This window comes from Polypterus senegalus, chromosome 7 (assembly GCF_016835505.1).
Source record: "Polypterus senegalus isolate Bchr_013 chromosome 7, ASM1683550v1, whole genome shotgun sequence".
Taxonomy (NCBI): domain Eukaryota; kingdom Metazoa; phylum Chordata; class Cladistia; order Polypteriformes; family Polypteridae; genus Polypterus; species Polypterus senegalus.
The window spans coordinates 165,917,034-165,940,037 of record NC_053160.1 but is presented as its reverse complement, the minus strand read 5'-3'; the positions used below and the strand labels follow the sequence as shown (position 1 = coordinate 165,940,037).

Genomic DNA, 23,004 nt, shown 5'->3' with positions numbered 1-23,004 from the left:
TTAGGTCAGAGGTGAAGCTAGGACTTGCAAAGTGGGCGCTGGCGCTGGAAATATCAGGGTGGGCAAGCCACAATTCTAGACTGAAGAGAAGTTAGAAGTAATATTACAAACACATACTAAATATGATGAATTGTTGCTCATTAGTTATAATGACAAAAACTTTTAAGACAGAATGATTTAGATTAGCTTTAAGAATTCTTCGATACCATTTTATAACTAGGCAAATTGAGAGCAGCAAGATTTTTATATTAAGTGTGGCTCCCAACTTACTCATGACAAAGTGGATTTAAAACAGATAGTAGGACGATATGCAGATATTAAAGAGAGGCGTAGCCACAACCATCCAGCTAAAGCAACTTGGATGAAGTAACTCAGCTATCATCAGGTAAAAGGTCAAAGGGTAAAAAGCGACAAGTTCAAATAGCCTTTCATTCCAACTGCTATTACCGTTCTATATACAGTAAGTTTAATTTGAATAAACATCTTCTTCTTCTCTCGGCTGCTCCCGTTAGGGGTCGCCACAGCAGATCATCTTCTTCCATATTTTTCTGTCCTCTGCACCTTGTTCTGTTACACCCATCACCTGCATAAACCTTCTAGGCTTAAATCATAGGATGAAAAGTTATCATTTGCATCAGTCATCATCAGTCAAGAGTATATGGTGGGTCAGTCAATCATTTTCCAACCGGCTATATCCTAACACAGGGTCGCGGGGGTCTGCTGGAGCCAATTTCAGCCAGCACAGGATGCAAGGCAGGAACAAATCCCGGGCTGGGTGCAGGGTGGGTTGTTATGTCTAATATGCTTGATCTAATTTTTCACCATACGTATTTTGCTCACTGCCTTATTATATTTATTTGTACTAAGTGTATATTTAATGGCTGTGTTCTTTGTGATATGTTTCTATTGTTATGTTGTGGTCTCTTCTGTAAAATTTAATGACAATTCAAATTTCTCCCTTGGGATAATAGAAATGGAATGGAATTGAATTGAAACAGCTTCTAAAAACTTGAGTGTGCATCATTCATTTTCAGAACAGAAGCAGACATGTGTTTTGTAGAACTGTGGCAATCACTGACTTGATGTCATCTTTAAAGCCAAGCTTCTTTCATCAAAACAGAGAACACATACACACAAACAACATTTGTAAAACTTATCAATAGTCCAAGATAAACCCAGAGCCAGGTCTACTGTATCAGAAAACTCAGAATTAGTCCTGTAATACACTGGCAGCAACAACAGCTGAAGATTAGAAAATGTCTAGCTTTACCATTGAATGGTGACCCACAGTTTAAATTGAGATGACATGGCTTGCCGTTGAATATTGAGATGATCTCATCATAAACAAGCAATTTACATAGTTCATGTTTAACACGCAGAAAGTGATAAATGCTTTAGGCAAACCGTAAGCACTGTAATCTTAAGACAGGTTGTAGTGGAGAGCGGCCTACCCACATTGCATATGGTCATTTTTGAGTTATCATATCCTCAATCACCTTCAGAACAGTTATCAAGTACCTCAATAAGGAATGAGATACTATACGCTTTCAGGCATCCAACTTCCATTCCACCTGCTGACAGAATACCCAGAATTCCCTAACAAGTATACCATAATAGCAGGGTTCACGTCCTGGGTGCTCCCTGCGTGACAGTTTACATGTTCCCGGTGTGTTCACATAGGTTTCCTCCCACAGTCCAAAGACATGCAGTTTAGGTGGATTTGTGATGCAAAATTAGCCCTTGAGTGTGTTTCACCCAGCAATGGACTGCTGGCCCACCCAGAGATTGTTCCTGCCTTGTGCCCAATGCTTGCTGGGATAGGTGAAAGGCTCCCCCCCACTCTAAAGAAGCAGGTGTCAAAGGTGGACGCATGGATGGATGTATAATGTTCACATGCAAGTTTCAATGAATTTCTGTTTTCAAAAGTGACTTAAGTAGGTGAGCAGGATTATACATGAATGTCCAGACAGGCCTGTCAGAGCCAGGGGCATGGGTCCAAAAGTCACTGTGTCCTATGAAACCTAAACCAACGGAGACTGAGAAAAAAGAATCCAGGTGCAGTGGTAAGGATTTTGTCCTCCTCCAAAGGCTAGTCTTTGTGTAGCATTTGGCATCCCAGGAGTCTCTTAGGATCCTTGTGCACCCTGGGCATCCTGTACCATATGGGGCTTTCCTCTGTACAGTAGGATATTTGACTGATTCATTATTATTCTACACATGTAGTCCTCCCTAGTCACGTTTACTGCTTTCTTTAAGGTATTGGCCTGTATTAGTTGGTTCAGTTAGGATCTGACCTCCTTGGCTGTAGCACTGCATAGTTATTGAAACACACTTCAGTGCCAGCACAGAGCTGGATATTTAGAGTTTGAACAAAGTCAGTGCTTAATCGTTCAAGTTTATCGTTTTGCATAATCAGTATAATGAAATTCTTACTTGCAAGTCTCATAAAAACAGCCGATGACAAAAAAACACACACACACACAAACATACAAAAAATACTGTATTTGCCAACTCAGAATTTGGTTGGAATGAGTGAATGTGCCCAGTATTAAACTGGTATTCTGTCCAGGGATGGTAAGTGCTTCTGGGCGAGACTCTGACACCATCTTGGAAAAACACAGTGGATTCAGAATAAGGTCCTGCAATTCTGCCAAATTAGCAAAATGGGGGCTTCTTATTTAAAAAAAAAAGCTCAAAAGACAATAGTGAGGGATAAAACACAAGAACTAAAACCAAAACCAGCACCCCGGCCTCCTTCTTTTCACCACACCTGTTCTCCTTGCCTTGGCTTCCTGCCGTCTGTTCTCAATTCTCAAAGCCCTCGCGTACACACACAGCAACAGAGTTCAGTCAGACCGTAGTGTTTTAGTAGGTTAACCAAAATCATTAAGGCGTTGCAATTAGTTTTTGCAGTGATGTTTATGAAAGAGCCAGTCATTCAAGAAATATTATAATGAAGAACCACAACAATGTCCCTCAAACATACAAAAGAATTACAAAAAAAAAGAAAAAACTTATGACTTAGCTAAAGATCAGAGAGCAGTCACAGTGAGGCACTGGAAAGGTGTAGTGCTGGTGGTGTGTGAAGGAGTCCCAGTAACAAAACAAAACAAAATGATTAGTTGACTGAAAGTTTTCAGTGCTAATGTGCCAGAGAGAGGATGTGCAGCATTGTTCTTAATGGCCATTAGTTTTCTTTTCATTCTCCTTCACTACCTCCAGGGGGACAGGAGTATATCCATAACTGAGCCTGCCTTCGTAATCAGCTTGTTGACTCAATGGGCCTCTCTTGAAGAGATGTTACCAATCTGAGCCCAAAACACTGGCCATCAAAGAGTTACAGAACACGTGAAGTATTTTACTTTTTGCATTAGATAGATAGATAGATAGATAGATACTTTATTAATCCCAAGGGGAAATTCACATTAAATGAGCACGGTCTATTCTGCCCTTACTTGCATACTGTAGCTCCTCAGTGTACTGTATACACGATAATACACTTCCCTTGGCTTGATGTGATTTTGGTTTGATTCTTGGTGATCTTAACTGATGCTAGCGGTTGTTTTGCTATTAATCTGCTCTTATTAGGAAATAGTACATTCAAACCATCATGATATGACCACTTATGACAATGTTAGATCCACTGAATTTGGATTCTTCCCTGTGCATAATGTTTACTTTTTTTGGAACTTCAGTAATGTCAGGTATTATTATTAGATGGAGTGGAGGCGATACTTTGTATGTATGTCTGTATGTATAAAGCAGTTCCCACTGCTTAAATTTGGTTCTGTTTCATGGCAATATTGTGTTTGTTTTATTTTGGTTTTTTTTCTGTTGTCCTTTTTTGTAGGTGTAACTTGTCGCATAATGTGATGAAAACAACAGAGAACTTTATTTATCAACCATGAAATAACCAATAAATCAGTATGTCTTATGTACACTCTTGCCTCAAACCGCTCGACAGGGTTTGCCAAGTCCTTTAAAAAATTTCCAGCCTGAAGACGTCCCAAAACTTGCCCAATGGGCTTTAAAACCAGTCCAATAAATGACGTATTTTCTCTTTTGACCACAATAGATGGAGCAAAAAGAAAACAAAAATGAACAACGAAAATGCCATATTCAGTAGGTGTATTGAAACATCCCTGGTCCAGATCTAAGGGTACATTTCTTAGGTGGCCAAGAACTGTCAGAAAAGGTGCCACAACCATTAGTAGACGTCCATAAAAGCACCTCCTGTGACAATATTAAGGGAGAATGATGGGCAGGTAGAATACTTATTTTAAGTTGCTAATGTCCATCACCTTGGTTGGGTGGCTGTTGCCAAACCACAGGTAGGACCCTGGCTTTGGATTGGCTCATGGAGCTGTGGAAAGTGTGGCAGATAGAGTTGCCACTGCTTCCAGGTGAGTGGCGTGGGTAGGGCCAGTGGTGTTATCTGTGCAAACTCGGAATAAGGCAGCCAGGAGCATACAGAGCCGCACCACATCAGAGTGGCATTGCAGACTGGCCGAAGAGGGAAACGGCACCTGTGACTACGAAAGCTCCAATGGCCTTTTTAAGGGATAGCTACCACCAAATATGCCAAGCGTGTGCTAAGTCGATTCCTCTCACAGCCCCAGGTCCCGAGTCCCACCAGTTTTAACACACACACACAGACAGACACATACTGTAGTTCAACTGTCAACTTTAATGTGCGGTAATTGTATGATTGATTGAATCACATGTTTTGGAGAACTCTTCTAGCTCAAAAAAAAGCCTTGTCGACTCCCAGCTCACTGTACAAAATATGAAACTAAAACAGTATGAAAGTTTGGGGTGCCTTGCAGTGAACCCCGTTAATAATTTGCTGGGTCAAAAGAAAAACAACAAGAGAGTAACATTTTAGACAGCCAAATTATGGAGCCGAACTGCCATTTTCATGGTGACACGGCACTATTAGCTGCTGCATCCTGCTCAGGGATGGATCCAAAGTTCATGTGCACCTGGACCTGACAAGACATCTATGTAGCTGGGCTCCCTCTCAACCCCTGTGTCTAGCTGGAACCAGCCAACAGACATGTTATTCAACCAAATGGCAATGTGTATTTGTATTTATAGGCCATCATCTGCAATCATAACTTCATGATACTAGCTGAGCAGACAGTACATACTGTACTACATCATTTATAAAACTCTACATGTTGTTTACATGAATAGCTGGCAATTGTGGTAAAACATAATAGCCTATACATTCTTTACAGTCAATAATAAAACACAAATACAGCAAAACTCTATGATAACAAAAACCGGGAAATAAGATCATTTGGCTCTTTCCTTCTCCACAAGCAATTAGAAAAATTACAGTGACAAGTTCACTTGAACTGAGAAGATCCTTGGGAAAGCCAAACTGTGTACAGGTACATTCTGTAGTCCATTTTGCATTTCTTTGACCGTAATGTTTTTTGCCCTACTTATCCGTTTTAAGATGGCAGGGATGTTTTTTGGACAGTGGGAAGAAACCCAAGTCTCCAGACAGGACATGGACATGTACGAATATGTTTCAAGACTGAAATGCTTTGGAGGGGAAGGGGGATACCTACTGTGCAACTAAGTAATGAGGGGAGGTAAGGGTACCTACTGTGCAACTAACACCTTCAAGGTGTTTCTGTTTAACTTGACATGCTTGCTTTTGTTTTTGATCATTGATCTAAAGTGGTGCGCACCTTTTGTTTAAAAAAAACTGACCCAAATGCACAAAGTAACAAATTAGTGGATGTGGTTCTTATTTTCTTTTCTAAAGGGGTGATTGGGTATATGAATAAAGGTCATCACAGCACAGTGACAGCTTGAAATTCATCACAGGAGCCTCTGCACTCTGGATTTTTTTAGTTCCATGTGTAAGGAAGAGATAGTTAACAGTGAGTGTTTATCTTAATGTCTGTATGCCTCTGGATGCCACACCCTTACACATCACATGATTTCAAAGATACAGGCTTTAATTTTAAATATAAAAGAGAGGGCTGCAAAAAAGAGATTAACAGACATGCTGTCAAAATGGGAAATTGCCGCTATAAATCCAGCAGATGTGATAGTGAAGCAGGCTTGTGCCAGGCCACAGCAATGGGCATCATTTGGCAGAGACAATGCTGGCTTTGTCCTAAAGCAAGAAACGTGCAGAGAGCAATGAATGAAAGTGACAGCAGTACAGATGAGGGACACTGATAGACTTGTCACAAGCAAGACGAGTTCCACTGCCACTGGCTCCTTGACAGAAGGGCAGCTGCTAGCACATGGTGGGGAGAATTTCAGTTGGCATGATGTACAGACTAAAGAGTACAGCGATGCTGCTGTTAAATTTAAGCAGAGATTTATGCTTTAATATATGAGCCACAGTTTTAAACATTTGTTCCTAAACTTGCATAACACATAACAAGAATTCATTAAACTAAACTGAGTAGCACCTTTGCTTTAAATCCTGTCAATCCATCCATTTCTATAACATGAACTAAAGATCCTTGACGGCCATGTTCATCTACTTTTTGGGCCGTAGGCCAATGACTACTGAGGCCAGGCAACCATCCTCTGAAAACATAAGATTCACAAGATTGTAGAACCACCCTGAAGTAACTGTTTACCACTCTCTAATATCACTGTGGGAGAATTAGTCATTTTCCTCCATTCCTCACCACTTGAGCTCATTGATGTTTGAGGCTATTTGGTTACACACAGCTCTTTAAATGTCCTTACATCAGCCTCTCAGTGGGACGTTAAGGCAGGGGCTTGGACTTGGCTGTTCTGAAATCTTGATTTTTTTTTTCTTCCGTTTTTGCCTTTATTTTGTAGCTTTGCTGTTTTTCTTATGATCATTATATGATATTCATTTTTTGACATTCTCTTCTCTATGACAAAATCACTTCCTCTGGCAAAACTCCATTTATCTTCCAACCTCTGGCAAAATGTCTCTCCTCCTTCAGACAGAAACATGAGGAAGGTCAAACTGAATGCTTTGGAAGAAGGTGTGGTAGCCATCAATCATTTTCACAATGATGCCAGTTAGCTTGCCTGACTTTTTAAATACTGGCCACTCATTAGAAAGGAGACGCACATCCAACAACTTTTATTTCAACCTACTTCTCTTTGCATTTACACGGGTGGAATACATTGTAGACTCCTCTTAAACTCCTACACACTTCAGCGTCATTATATTTATTGGCATTTTGCTAATATGTTATTAAAAAAATCTGCATTTTCATAATGTGCTTTTTGCAAATCATAAATGATTGAAATTACAGTAATGACTTACTTGATGTTCAAAGCATTGTTTTATCATTTAAAATCTGTGTAGTACGTTACACATTTCAGGATAACAGCACATAGTTCTATTTTAGTAATTTAGAAAACTCCGTCCATATTTCAAATACGAAAGTGCATTCTGTTCAAGTTTTCAAATAAATAAATAAATAAATAAATACTGTAAGAAGATCTGTTTTATGTAGCATGTGCAATAATTAAAAATTTGTACAAGAGAATGTCAAATGAGTAAAAGTCAAATAGATTCCTCCATTACTGCAGATAGATGTAGTTTTGGCAGATGTTAGGAGAAAGGATGCAGTTTTGCCAGAGGCAGGAATGCATTTTGCTAAAAGGAGGAGGAAGTCCTACAATGTAGGGATGTTGCAAGAACTGATACTTCGATATCACGTCAATACCAAAATGCTAAAAGCGTTCCAGCTTTTTTATAGTCTTATTAGTACCAAGTGAAGGTCTGTACTGCACTGCACTCATGTGTAATTGCAAGTAAACAGATTACTTTGGAATGCACGAGAATACATGATTAAAGTGTGAGTCAGTAAAAAAACGACATATAAAAATAGCTCACAGTGCTACAGCACCGCACCTCGCAAAGAAAAACAGCATAAGTCATGTTTGAAAACTTTTAGTGTGTGATTGCTGGAATCATTATCATTTTTTTTTAAAGCTATCTCAGACATAGATTAATGTGTGCTTTGAGAGCTCATGATGTCACCAGTTAGGTGTGAGTTGCAATTGTCTAACTAGCAGATGGCATGATTAATAGTAACCTTATAATACCACATCATAAACTGTTCTGATAAAGGAACAGAGGCTTGCATTTATTCTGAGCGTTTGTCTACAGATATCTCTCTGAATATCCATCCATTTTTTTTTTTAAGTTGGTGTCACGGTTGTGGAGGAAAATCTTGTGTGCATCCAGAATCACACATGTGGGAATGTGGGAAGAAGCTGCACAGTAGCAGTGCCAACAACAGTCGCAGTAAGTAAAAATTGAAGCACGTTTTAAATAAAGCAGCTATTTGGCTTTCCTGTGCCAGCAATGAAATGAGCTGTGCCAATTGTTAATACCAAAATGAAATTTATTTTGTGTTTCAAAGTCACAGAGCACACCTGTCTAGTAGTATGACATGTAGTGTATTAACAAAAACAATGCAGAGACATGCAGTTATAGCAAAACAGAAAACAAATCTATAAACACTAAATTTGTATCAAGTCGTTTGGTTTTTGAAGACAAAGTAATATTAGTTCATGAGATCAACTCCTAGCATGTGTCAAACACAGTGAAAGCTCATACAGTATACACTATCATACAGTGTATCTGGAAAGTATTCACAGCGCATCACTTTTTCCACATTTTGTTATGTTGCAGCCTTATTCCAAAATGGATTAATTTTTTCCTCAGAATTCTACACACAACACCCCATAATGACAACATGAAAAAAGTTTACTTGAGGTTTTTGCAAATTTATTAAAAATAAAAAAACTGAGAAACCACATGTACATAAGTATTCACAGCCTTTGCTCAATACTTTGTCGATGCACCTTTGGCAGCAGTTACAGCCTCAAGTCTTTTTGAATATGATGCCACAAGCTTGGCACACCTATCCTTGGCCAGTTTCGCCCATTCCTCTTTGCAGCACCTCTCAAGCTCCATCAGGTTGGATGGGAAGCGTCGGTGCACAGCCATTTTAAGATCTCTCCAGAGATGTTCAATCGGATTCAAGTCTGGGCTCTGGCTGGGCCACTCAAGGACATTCACAGAGTTGTCCTGAAGCCACTCCTTTGATATCTTGGCTGTGTGCTTAGGGTCGTTGTCCTGCTGAAAGATGAACCGTCGCCCCAGTCTGAGGTCAAGAGCGCTCTGGAGCAGGTTTTCATCCAGGATGTCTCTGTACATTGCTGCAGTCATCTTTCCCTTTATCCTGACTAGTCTCCCAGTTCCTTCCACTGAAAAACATCCCCACAGCATGATGCTGCCACCACCATGCTTCACTGTAGGGATGGTATTGGCCTGGTGATGAGCGGTGCCTGGTTTCCTCCAAACGTGACGCCTGGCATTCACACCAAAGAGTTCAATCTTTGTCTCATCAGACCAGAGAATTTTGTTTCTCATGGTCTGAGAGTCCTTCAGGTGCCTTTTGGCAAACTCCAGGCGGGCTGCCATGTGCCTTTTACTAAGGAGTGGCTTCCGTCTGGCCACTCTACCATACAGGCCTGATTGGTGGATTGCTGCAGAGATGGTTGTCCTTCTGGAAGGTTCTCCTCTCTCCACAGAGGACCTCTGAAGCTCTGACAGAGTGACCATCGGGTTCTTGGTCACCTCCCTGACTAAGGCCCTTCTCCCCGATCGCTCAGTTTAGATGGCGGCCAGCTCTAGGAAGAGTCCTGGTGGTTTGAACTTCTTCCACTTACGGATGATGGAGGCCACTGTGCTCATTGGGACCTTCAAAGCAGCAGAAATTTTTCTGTAACCTTCCCCAGATTTGTGCCTCGAGACAATCCTGTCTCGGAGGTCTACAGACAATTCCTTTGACGTCATGCTTGGTTTGTCCTCTGACATGAACTGTCAATTGTGGGACCTTAAATAGACAGGTGTGTGCCTTTCCAAATCATGTCCAATCAACTGAATTTACCACAGGTGGACTCCAATTAAACATCTCAAGGATGATCAGGGGAAACAGGATGCACCTGAGCTCAGTTTTGAGCTTCATGGCAAAGGCTGTGAATACTTCTGTACATGTGATTTCTCAGTTTTTTTATTTTTAATAAATTTGCAAAAACCTCAAGTAAACTTTTGTCACATCATTATGGGGTGTTCTGTGTAGAATTCTGAGGAAAAAAATTTATTTAAGCCATTTTGAAATAAGGCTGTAACATAACAAAATGTGGAAAAAGTGATGCGCTGTGAATACTTTCCGGATGCACTGTGTATGTGAATGGTAGATTGGTGAGTGTGGGTGGCACACAGTAAGAAGACTGGGGTTCATGTGCCAGTTCTTCCTGCGTGGAGTTTGCATGTTCTCTCTGTGTCTGCCTGGGTTTCCTCCCACAGTCCAAAGACATGCAGGTTAGGTGACTTGACAATCCTAAACTGGCCCTAGTGTCTTCACCCTTCAATGGACAGATGTCCCGGATTTGCTCCTGCCTTGCACCCTGTGCTGTGTGGGATGGGCTCCAACACCCCCCAACAACCCTGTTCAGGATTAAGCGAGTTAGAAAATGACTGAATAACATTGGTGAATGTGATTCAGTCTCTCAGTTACGGTTGACTACAAGTAATGCCAGTCAAATTAATTTTCTAATTCTGGATTTGTATACAGGCTAAGCAATACTAAAATCATTTGATTTTGATTAATGTAAAACAGGCAAGTCTAATTTTACAAAGGAAGCTAGGACAAATGTAAAAAAAGGAAGAGATTTGTCCATTAATGCAGCAGGAACTTGAGACATTTGCAATCTGAATCAATTTGACTCATAAATATAGTTCTTTAGTAAATTTTAAACCAGCTAATGATGCAAATAGAAATCTTATAGCAAATACTAGAAACCTAATAGAGGGATTTCCTAACAGACCAGATTTCAAAAGTATGTTGTTACAAAAATAACCTTAAAGAGTAGGTGTGAATAAAAATTGTATGTATATATTCTGCAAGTCACAAATTCAGTATTACAGACACAAAAATGTTTCATTTTGCATTTTCAGTATTGATTTTAGTATTTTTTTTCGGTTACAGGTTAGAAAATGCTGAGAATAAAATTAGAATGAGCATATGATAAGAAAAATCAGGTAGTCCATGATATCATTCTTTATAAGCCCTATACCCATGAGCATCTGCAGAATATTTTGCAGGGGCAATATTTTCTGTAAATCACAAAATTAAGTAATGCTCATAGGAACCAATCAAAATCTTAAGAAAAAGATCCTTTTCGAGGAAGAGATCTGTACAGAGAGTTCAGTGGGAAAAGGATCTGTTGCTCAACATTTCAGAAACGCAGTGGAAGGCAGCCACACACAGAATTCACTCGAGCTCCATATGTGCAAAACATTCAATTATTCAACTTAAAATCTTTTATCGAGCTCATTTATCTCATTTCAAACTGTCCAAGTTGTTTCCAGGGCAAGATCCAACCTGCGAACAATGCAATTGAGCCCCAGCTTCACTGGACTGCATGCTTTGGGCCTGCACCAAATTAACATCATTTTGGACGAAAATTTTTTTAAATGCCTATCAATACAATAAATTAATTACAATAAAAAAAAAAAAAAAAGAATAAGCATTTATAGGGGGTTGATACTCAACAATTTTGCTCTGGTTGTTGGCCTTCTCTTTCTCATTAGTGGGGGTTGATTTTATTTTATTTTTGTTAAGCTTGACTTGATTGTATGGCATGCTTTTAATAAAAAATCTTAATAGAGGGAAACTGTATATTTGGTTGATATTAAATATCAGTATTAGAAAATAATTTAACAATTCAGTTATTGTGCCAGCCTTACTACAATGGGCACCAAATCATTGTCATGTTGCTCAATCAAGTTTTGGCCAAGCTTTAATTGTCATGACTGTTGGCCTCACCTTTTCCTGCAGGATATAAAGAGATGTTCAACATGGATTCAAAGATCAGAGCCTGTCTAGGCCCTGTGACTGCAAACCAAACCCATATCATCATCATCTCTTCATTGTTGTCTGGGCAGTTGTTATTAGGGTCTTGTGGGTCTTGTGCTCATTATTATTATTATAATGATCACCAACTGTACTTGGCTTCTTCTATCCAGAAGGAATTGTGCTAGAAACCTCAGAGATGCAATTCCTGGCTACCTTTCTATGAAATCCACTCTCATTCAGTCTCTGGTGACATGTGATATTTACTATGATGACAGAGGTATGGACACCACCAACACTAGCTTTTTGGCACTTTGTAATTTCTCAGCACATTCTGCAGTCTGCTCTTTGAATGGATTTGTTGGGACACACACCAATGGAAAAACCAAGACCTGTCAAAAATGTTCCCCATTTCTAATAAATCTTAGCGACTCTAGAGTGATGTATTTGAAATTGTTAGGAAATGGCTTTAAAGCCTTACTTCCTTGCATAGCATTACCACAACATTTAGTGCTCAATACTAAACTTGTTCTACTTTTTTATCAAGGTAGTAGAGCTTCAGCTTGACTAACTGCACTTGCTCAAATTACCCACTTAATTTCTGTAGAACCAGAAAGGGTGTACTTACCGATTTCATACAGTCAGTTTCTCGTGATACTCACAATCGATGGCCCTTGTAGGTTCAACAGCTCCTACAGGGGAGCTTTACCTTCACCCTTGAAAAAAATCATTTGACATCATTTTTTTTTTTCTTCCGAGTGAATGAAAACAAGGCCACACCATCTCGTCTTCTGTATCATTAGAAGAATTGAAAAAAACGAAGTAATAACTGTTGCAGCTTTTAAGAAATCCATGTCAACTCAAACAAATTTGCTCATTTACAAAAAGTCAGCTGAGTGAGCTTCTGCACTGCCGATGCCACAAGCTGTTATACAGCGGATTAAAGCAGGGGACACATCACATGACTTCCAGCTGGATGTTAAACTTGACGATTGCAGTTGTTGATCTCATTGCCTGAAGATGTCAATTTACACAACTAGCGGTCGCAAGATACTTTAAATTAGACAACTATCCATCAGTTTCACATTTGTAAAATATCACAGGCTGCCTGATGGAGCCAGTGCCCATGCAAAGAGATCCTTCATGACTTCATACTTAAAAAAAATGAACAGAAGACGGACAAGCCACTCTTCTGTTTGCAAGGGCCAAAATACCCATGTCCCTTATTTTGCAGTCCATAGCTGCATTATATGCATTGTATATGTCAGCTCACATACACACACACAAGTCTACCCCTCCAACACTTAAAACAAAATCAGGGCTTGATATTGTGTGAGACTGAAAATAGCTGGAATAGTTGTGTGATGTGTCAAGGGCCTTAAAGGAGGGGAGCCAACTGCTAAAATAATTCAAAGTTGGTGTTCTGTTTAAGGAAATTATTACTTAATTGAAAAGCTTTACTTATGTGATTAATCCCTTAACTGGAATACAACAACATTTTATATTTCTTTATTGTGAATAGAAGCACTAAATACTTAGGAGAATCAGAACAGCTGCTGGAAAACGACACCTGCTCCTAAGAATGCAGACATACAAAAGAGTTGGAATTCAACAATCCCAGATGAACTTCATTAGAATTCAAGCAGCAGAAAAAGCAATTTGAGAAGGATAAGAATTTAAAATGAAGTACAGAAAAGAGCAACAGCTAAGAAACAGCAGCAGACAGAGGGCTCACAAATAAGAGACAGGAGACCCAAGGCAAAAGACGAAGACACAGGAAAACATAAGAGATTAAAGATGTTATGACATTTATTTAAAGCATGCTACAAGTAAAGTTGGTTAAGGAAATAAAAAGGAAAAAAGGAATAGAAGGTTTACTTATGAAGAAGCAACTGTAAGCAATACAAAAACTGAAAGAAATGGACCTTACAAAATACAGAAATGTCACGCAACCATGCACTGCGCAATTAAAAAATATGTTTCTTTAATATTTCTTCTATTTGCATTACTTAATAACATAACTCAACAGAAATGGAATCCATTCCCTCTGCATGTCACATAAAATACTTTACAAATGAAAGCTGGTACTCTTGCTTTATCAAAATATACAAGATAATTGATGTATTTTTCCTCATTTTTAAAGTATAAAAACCAGTTTACATAGTTAACATTTTTTTTTTTCTAATCTTGTTCCCAAAAAACCTTTAACGCCAGGTGGTAAAGAAAAAAGGTACAAATATTTACAACATTTTTTCTCTTATTAGCAGAGGATGCTTACAAACTGAATAGAAAAAAAAAAGGAATTCCGGGAATAAGACCAAGTAAGCAAACTTAACTTTACTTTGTCATGAATGCCTTTCTTACTCACCTTTTGCCTTTATCATAAAAATGAGAGTGCCTTAAATACTCGCTAAAGGAGTGGTCACCAGACTTTGAGACCCCACTTTTCTCCTCCAAATCCCCAACCTAAAAGGTGTTACAATGTAGATTACATATATAAAAAGACAGAGGCGACGATGAAGACGGGTGGGGTGATGTGCTCCACCAACAGACCAATCCACTGACACGCACGGTCCAACTCTAAAGACACGGTGACAGTGGTCTCTTCTTTACTGTCTCTCATGCTAGTCGACACACAGTCCTCCAAGCACAAGACCATCACCACCCATTCACGCCTGCTAGATCTTCTCTCAGATTAATGCCTGCTAGAATCAGATACTACACTTTAAAACATTCTTGGTTACGAGATAAAACTGAGATGCCACAGACCTCTTTCAACTATAAACTGAGAGTATGCCTTTGAATGCCTTAACATTTATGCTTTACCATAAAATGGAAATCTCACACATAATATTTAAAAACATAGAAAGCTGCTAAAATGTATATTATGAAAATTATGCAAAATTAAAATAACTTTAGAAAAATATACAAAGAACAACAAATATTTAATTGGCTGATCAAGGAGGTTTCTGCAGCTAAACCAACTAAAGGCTCATAATGCACCACACTTAAACAGTGTCTCTGACCGGGCCATCAGCGAAGACATCATTGTTGTGCACAACACAAAGTGCTTATATGGAAAGGATTTTACAAGGTTTTCATTACTTCAAAAAATAAACTAATAAAGTATTGTCAGAAATGGACATGTGATTGTTAATACATTATAGATTGATCAAATAAGCCCTGAACTGTCCTTACTTAAAGTGTCTCTAACATTTCCAAAAAGAGTAGCAAATGAAAAGAGATGTGACAAAAGAACAAACTGATTTTATTTAAAATACAAAATTAGGTTAGTCCTCTGCACCTGGCAGTGAAACAAAAGCCTGACTCAACAGGACTCTCTCTTGATCTCCAAGAAGATTCTTTTCCAAACTCAAGACACCACCCAGTGTAACTAATGCTGCCAAAGGAGGTAGTTTTGCTCTTATACTTAGTTTCAAAATTATAAAACACAACTGCAAAATTTTCACAAATGACCTCAATGAATCAAACAAAGGCACTTGTTGCACAGGTAACAAATCTGTTCTACGATATGTCAAAAGTCCTGCTAATATCTGTAGGTGTTACTGAGACATACATCCATTTAAGAAAGCGTCTTAATGCAAGTTTAAGATCATGAAGACGCTGTGGAGTCAATCGGGTGTATCGGGCACAGGGCAGGAAACAACCCTGAATTTGCCAATTTTTCACTTGCATCAGACAAATTCACTTAGCATGCTTCACTTTGGGATGTGGAAAGAAAACCCAAGTGTGTATATATGTGTGTGTATATAATTACACACACACACACACACACACAAATGGGGGTCGTAAACTTTTTTTTTTTTAAAAAAACCAAAGCAAAATGAGTAAATGCTACTTAAGAAACCATCACCATTATTTATGACAGAGGCAGAGGGTGTTTGAACCACTTAACCACAATGAAATAAAATTTACTTCAGAAAACAAAAATAGCATAAACTTTATATCTGTAAAAGGTTAAAACAGATTTTTTTTCCTTATAGTTGATCCAAAATAAAGTAAGATATAAGACACAAATAAGATAGCTGAAAGGCACATAGACTTTGGTCCCATTTAACAATTTAGTTTTCTTTATAAAACCCTGAAAAAAACATTCATTCTTATGACATCATTTGTTTACACTAAATAAATAAAAAAAAAAAAAAGTCAGCATTGACCAGGGCTTCGTTTAAAACATGTTGATGATTACATAGGGGATGGGGACAACTCAGTAAAAGACTGAACAGAATAACGTTGGTACAAATGATTTCTAAATTGAAAGACATTCAGTGTAATAAGACTGCAAAAACATACATGGCATTCTCTTGGTTTGATGTTAGTTAGCTCTCTTTTTGTTTGAAGTCTGGCAGTTTAAGTTGGTAAAAGTCAGAACAAGACAAAGGCAAACAGATTTCAATTATCTTAAAGTAAAATGTAGGAGATTAAGCCACAGTACCCTCAAGGTAAGAGATCATGTTTGTATGAATTGTAATGTTAAAGTAAAATTACAAACAGAACCTCAATAATTGATTTTATCAGGTTTACATATATTTATATATATATATATATATATATATATATATATATATATATATGTATATATATACAGACACACAAACATATACTCTGTGCGTGTGCACAAATGAACACACACAGGATTCCCATACAGTATAAGTAACAGCTGTGATAAAACTAAGGAATCTGATGTTAGATAACCTTGAAGGCAAATGTGTATTAAAAACCTGCACTTTAACAATTAAATCAGCAATGCTAAAACAAATAACACAACCCCTTCAAAATAATAACATAGGAAATTCTTCACACTACAAACAGGCAAAACCCTTAAGGAATTAACATACAAAATACAGTAAATGACATTACAAACTCAAAGCACACAGATGGGAAACTGCAGCCAACAAAAGTCAATCATAAGACCACGTGACATGGCTTCTGAAAAGTGTATACATCTTAAGCTTCTTCAAACAGTATAAAGCAGAACAGTGCTTGAAATTGTTAAAAAGAAAATTGCATCAGCTGTTTGACGAACAACAGTTTTAGAGCAAAAACTCCTCATTATAGGTTAGAAGTTACAAAGTCAGAAAGATTTGCAAAACTCTAAGACTACCTGTAAATGGAAGGGCACAATAAATAACAGCCAATAAGAAAACAAAGAGATTCACAGCACGGCTTCCCTGTATAAATTCCACAAGTACACACTCAAAAATGTGCTCGAAGTGTTCTGTGTCAGAGCATCGTAAAAGGCTTGACAAGTGAAATGCAGACTGTGTCATGTAGCAAATAGCATTGCCAGTCTCAATTCTACTCCAAGACATTTTTGTAGCTTTTCTTATGCAGTTCAACAAATCTTTGACAGGGAATGTAAAATTATGTTTCTGTTAATAAATAACAAAAAAGTCCAACCTTCACACTTTTATTTTATCAGAGTAATTTGACCTCAAAAGCACTACAGGTTCTTTCTACATATAAGACTGGTGTGACTTGTCAGTAGTTAAAATGATTATAATTTCTTTTGTTGGTCATACTTGCAATGGCAAGTGGGTATACACAGTATACATGTCAATGCGGCTGTAACGTAACTGCCGGTAGCCATGACTGTACTGAAAACAGGGCATCTCAGGTGAAGTCTATGAAGACACTTGATTAAGATGCTCCATCATAAATTAATGGGTGAGCTAAAGGCTGGATTTGGAAGGTAACAGAAACACAAACCAGACTTTTTCTATCTAAGCCCACAGCAAAGCGCCATGAGGTTTCTTACTTCTGAGAACACCACATGACCTGCTCAGCTTTTGACGATCTCAAATAGCGCATTTCAGGCTCGACTATCCTATGAAGTGCTCATAATTGATTTTATTCTCAGTCATTCAGTGATATTATTGATTGACACCTAAAATAAAATATTACAACTTCCAATGAGATCACTACTGATTAAGATCCATGTTATATTACAATAAGTATTACAGTAATACCTGAACATTTTAACAAAGAACACGTGTATTCAATGTTTTTATATTCACTTGCCCTTCTTTGCAAATCGATTGTATGCCACATAGGCTGTTCAATATAACTAATAACACAAATGAAGACTGTCAAGATGTGAAGACAAACAGTAGATTAAATGCTACATTTTGATTTTTCTTTGATTTGCAATTGTTTTATGACTTTAAAATAAAGAGAGCTGCATTTTGTTCTGCTTAAGAGTATTTTTAGATGAAGCTTGTAGCATACACGATACATTTTTACATCCGTAGCTTTCTTATCTGTGCACTTGAAGCACCAAAAATAATAAGAAATACATTTTTACTTAAGACAATTAATTTCAACTCCCCCCCTAGAAACACCTCTAAAAGAATCTAAAAGACAAACAGAGGTAAAGTATGACAAACCTCTCACCAAACCCACAATATAGTACTTAAAATATCTTAGGTAAAATTTCTAAACCTAACGTTTGATTATAAGCACATTATAAGGCACATAATAAGAAATAAGCTAAATACACAGTAAATGAAGTTTATGGTTTCTTAAGTGATTATAGTGGTAAAAAAAACCCTTCAGGTTTCAGGTTTGTTATTTTTTTACTTTTTTTTTTTAAAAATAAGAAACAAAATTACCAAAAATAAGTAACTTTTCTTAAAAATCTGATAATCTGTAAGATATATAGACCTGAATAGACTTTTTGACTTAAAACTGTAAACTTGGTTTATTTGCGCTTCTTTCATTTTAACTTTCTTTTAAATAAATGTTTTTCTGCTTGAGAAATATTTCATTTGTTACGAGACAGCGTCCATTGCCTGCTGGTCACTTTCATGGGTTTAAGCTTTGTTTATGAAACCAAATCAGCACAGCACTGCATAGAATGTGCTACAAAAATCAAACTATGAACAAAAGAGTAAAAGGGTGACAAACTTAAAACGTTAAGCCTCAAGCTGGGGTAACTGAAGGGGCCGACACATCTTTGGTAATTTTAATAATCAGAATAATTATGCGTCTTTATCTAGGACAAGTGATCACACAACAATCTTGTACTTACCAATTCCTTAACTAATTTATAATGGACATTTGTTTCAAAACTATAAGTGAATGACACAAACTGTAATGTTACGGCAACTCCAAAAATACCACAATACCACTTGTTTTTATCTTCCTAGTAAGATCTGTCATTTTAAAATATCACAGCAAATGATTATAAACTCCAAGCAATCTTTCTGCATATTCCAGTAAAAATAATGCCTACATTAAACAGACCAATTTTGTGTAGACTTCTTGTGGTGGTCACACTCAGATCACTAGTGTTTTATCTTCTAGTATTCAATATTAATAATAATAAAAGCTATGTCATTTCTAAATTCTTGCCATTAATGGGTAACTAAATATTAAAAAAGAATCATTAAATGTTGTAATGCATGCTGTGCAGATTTGATTCATTAAACTTGTATCTGCTAACTGCCATGTAGACCCAAATCATCCCCATTATTTAAGTAAAGTAACTGACAAGATTCAAGATTCAAAAAGGATGCTGTCTCTCTACACAGTACAAAGATGTATGGGCTATAAGGGCTGACCCATACCCTGAACAGTATCAAGGTGGTAGATGGTAAGGACAAACTGGGTTACAATTTCTTTGACTGCATACTGGCAAAAAAACATCCCAAGGGCCTGCACTCTGGCCACCTTGATAAAAATCACATGTCCAAATGTCACTGAAGAGGCAGAGCCGCTTAATCAATGCTTCAGGGGAGTTTGAAGGCCTGTAAAACTTTTTTACATTCTTATCAGAAAAGAGTCAAGTCTTGATGTGAAAGACACAAAAATGATCAGATGGTAGATTTTGAAAAAGAGACTCTTAGGTGATGGTTCTCTCCAAGGTCATGATTGTGAAGGTCAATTAAGGCCTGGATGGCTTCTTCAACTGAACCCAGCTGGATTAAAGCCATCTTCCGATCTTTCCTGAAAAAGTACGGACAATAAATATCAATCATTTTTGAGTGTGTTTCACCATTACCAGCATGCTTCTAGAGCTACTAAAAATATATTAACTAAAATAAACTCTAATGGACATGAAAAGCTTGCTTTGGATTTATGTACTGTGCTGTAATCTCATTTATAATTTAAGGAATGAAATAAGACTGAATTTAATTTAATTAAAGGAATACCCCACCCAAAAAATTTGATTTTTACATGTTATTTACCTTGTGGACTTCGTGGTGGTGGCCAAGAAATTTTTAAGCTCATGTGTTTATCCAAAATGGAGAGACAAAATGTATGATCTAACAGAAGCCAGTCGTGACTAGTGCTGCACAATAGCAAACAACATGTGAACAAAACACCCAAAGGAAAACAAACCAAACCTCATGTTACTTGTGTCACATTATCCACATCTCAGTCTCTCTTTTTTGCTGGATAACTGACTCATGGATTATGTGACTTGAGTAAAGTCCGATTTTGTTTTCCTTTTTCATGCTGTTTGCTGTTGTACAGTATTGGTCAGCATTGACTTGTCAAAATTTTCTCTTTCCATTTTGCATGAAAACATGAGATTCAAATTTTTTCTTGGTCACCACTACATTGTACATGGGGTAAGTAACATAAAAAAAATTGGGGTGTATCTCATTAGTTGTATTAATTGATGGAAAAACCGCATGACAAACAATTCAGGACATACTATACAAACGAACAATATGCATTTCTGATACAAGATACCTTATGTAGAAATATGAGAATGTAATCATTTAAGGATACTTACTGGAAAAATTTAAAGGCTTTCACTGTACATCCAGTCCTTGCAAAGAGGTTTTTGAGGTCATCATCGGTTATAGAGGGTCTGTTTACAATTGCAAAAGTAAACAAGCAATTTATAAACAATGAAAAAAAAATGACAAAAATAATACAAAACAGTTTGGCCATGAGTGGTGCCAAGTCACTGCCAGTGTAGCGTTTACAAGGTTTCACTCTGCCTGTGTGGCTTTTCCTGGAGCTCTTCAGTTTCCACCCACATTCCACAGACATATAGTGCCTTACAAAAGTATTCAGCCCTGCTGTAAATTATCACTATTATCTAGATTTGAAAAGATTCACAGATTTTCTTCCGACAAGTACTTTTATTAGTAGACTACGTGTTCTAATGATTTATTTTTACAGCCAAAGTAAAAAATTCTGTCTTGGATAAGCAGGTTAGCAAAGTGGATGGATATACTGTATGGATATCTCTGTTGGATGTTTATTGTTAAAGCAACCCATATTTGTTGTTATTTGTATTATTTTTACCTATTTAATTTAGTTAATAGAAATACAAGATGTATAAATGAATATAAATCTCGTAAGTAGAAAAGTTGACCTAGTGACAGGAATGGCTGTGTTAAAGTTCCATTTTCTTGAAAAGATTGTCATTTATGCTGAGCCAAATATTAAGCATTATTCTAAAGGGCAAAGAAAATGATTTCTTCACTGTTGCATTTTTATCACATTTCATATCACATTTCATATCACACCAGATCAGTCATGTGAAAAACAAAGTACACCCCATTAAATGTGTTTTTTCTTTTTTAATATGTGTGGAATTAACACATATCATATTTAGGCTTATTTCTAACCGCCTTTCTTAAATAAAATTCTAGAAAAAAAGCTGTTTTAATTGAACAAATATTCAAGCCTTGGGCTTCAGTCAGGTTTTACTTCAAATCACAATACAGAAACTGTAAAGTTTAAACCAGTAAATGACTTGAGGGTTAATGCAGACAGAGGCCACACATCTGTTCTTGTGTCTTACACTTAAGTGCTGCAATAGACACCATAGACCACAGCATTCTTATAAATCGCCTTAGATAATGGGTGGGCCTCTCCAGCAGTGTCTTTAACTGGTTTCAATCCTATTTAAAAGGTTGAAAAATTCTTTGTTAGTTGTGGTGTTTGTTATTTGGAGGTCCATGACATTATATACACTGTACCACAATGATCTTTTCTGGTTCTGCTGCTTTTTTTAAATCTACATGATTTCATTTGGTCAGATCATATCAAAACACAAGGAAGGAGGCCTTAGAATAATTAATTGTAACAAAACTCAAACTGCTTCTAAAAATTCAGTCGAGTTGACATCCTTTGAGGCACGCATTTTAAAAATTAAAACAGATTCCAGCACAACTGTAGTGCTAGTCTAGAGACCACTAGGTTCATATTCATTGTTCATGACTTAATTTGGCAACCTTTATCTGGTTTGGCTATAAATTATGATCATATAGTGTTGTTTGGGGATTTTAATGTACACAATGATGTGAAAAATGACACTTTCAGCAAATGTTTTACGTATTTGTTAAATTCAGTAGGATTTTATCAGATTGTCAAAGGTCCAACTCATAACCACACATTAGATTTAATCATAACTTACAGAGCTGAAATATAAAGTATAAAAATGAAGTTATTTCCAACAACTACTTAATTACATTTGATTTGGTTCTGCCCTTACCAAGACAGTACATCATCTAGATTGCAATTCTGCTTCAAAATTTATAGATACTTTGTAATTGTGGAAAACCTTTCAGATCAGTTAGTATGAAATGTAACCGTGGAAAACAGTATAGATCAGCTAGTATCAAATTATAATATGACCTTGAGAGATGCTCTGGACGCAGTGGCTCCCCTTAAATCAAAAGTGATCAAAGTACAATTCACTTCAGTCACACCTTACACATCACAATCTATTTGAGAAATTCCAACTTCGTTCCTGCACTGGTCATAGTACAGAAACGGCACTAACACGTTCTGATATCCTCCGATGAAGGAAACGCCACTGTATTTATACTGTTAGGCTTAAGTGCAGCGTTTGACACCACTGACCTTCTATTTTACTACACAGGATGGAAAATTAAATTGAGCTCAGAGGCAATGTCCTTGCCTGGTTTAGTTCTTATTCATCAAATTGATTCCAGTACGTACAGAAATGTGCCGATAGTGCTCCACCATTATACACAGAAGTGAGATTTGGTGTCCTGCAAGGCACAGTACTGGGACCTTTATTGTTTAAGCTTTACAAATTTCCACTGGGATCTATCATTAGAAAACAAAATGTTCATTTTCACTCGTACACAGAGGACAC

The 23,004-nt window shown here is 37.3% G+C and overlaps 1 protein-coding gene across 5 annotated transcripts in view; it reads right to left on the bottom strand.

Annotated features, from left to right (window-relative positions):
• Positions 1–16,557: 16,557 nt before the first annotated feature.
• ptbp3 (polypyrimidine tract binding protein 3) overlaps positions 16,558–23,004 on the bottom strand; it is a 132,934-nt gene continuing 126,487 nt past the window's right edge. For all 5 annotated transcript variants that reach the window (XM_039759514.1, XM_039759513.1, XM_039759516.1 and 2 more), the window contains 2 exons: positions 20,659–20,736; positions 16,558–19,862 (listed from right to left, as the gene is read on the bottom strand). In XM_039759514.1, the coding sequence (XP_039615448.1) occupies positions 19,730–19,862; positions 20,659–20,736 (211 nt within the window). In that variant the 3' untranslated portion in view covers positions 16,558–19,729. The remainder of the gene's footprint in view (positions 19,863–20,658; positions 20,737–23,004) is intronic.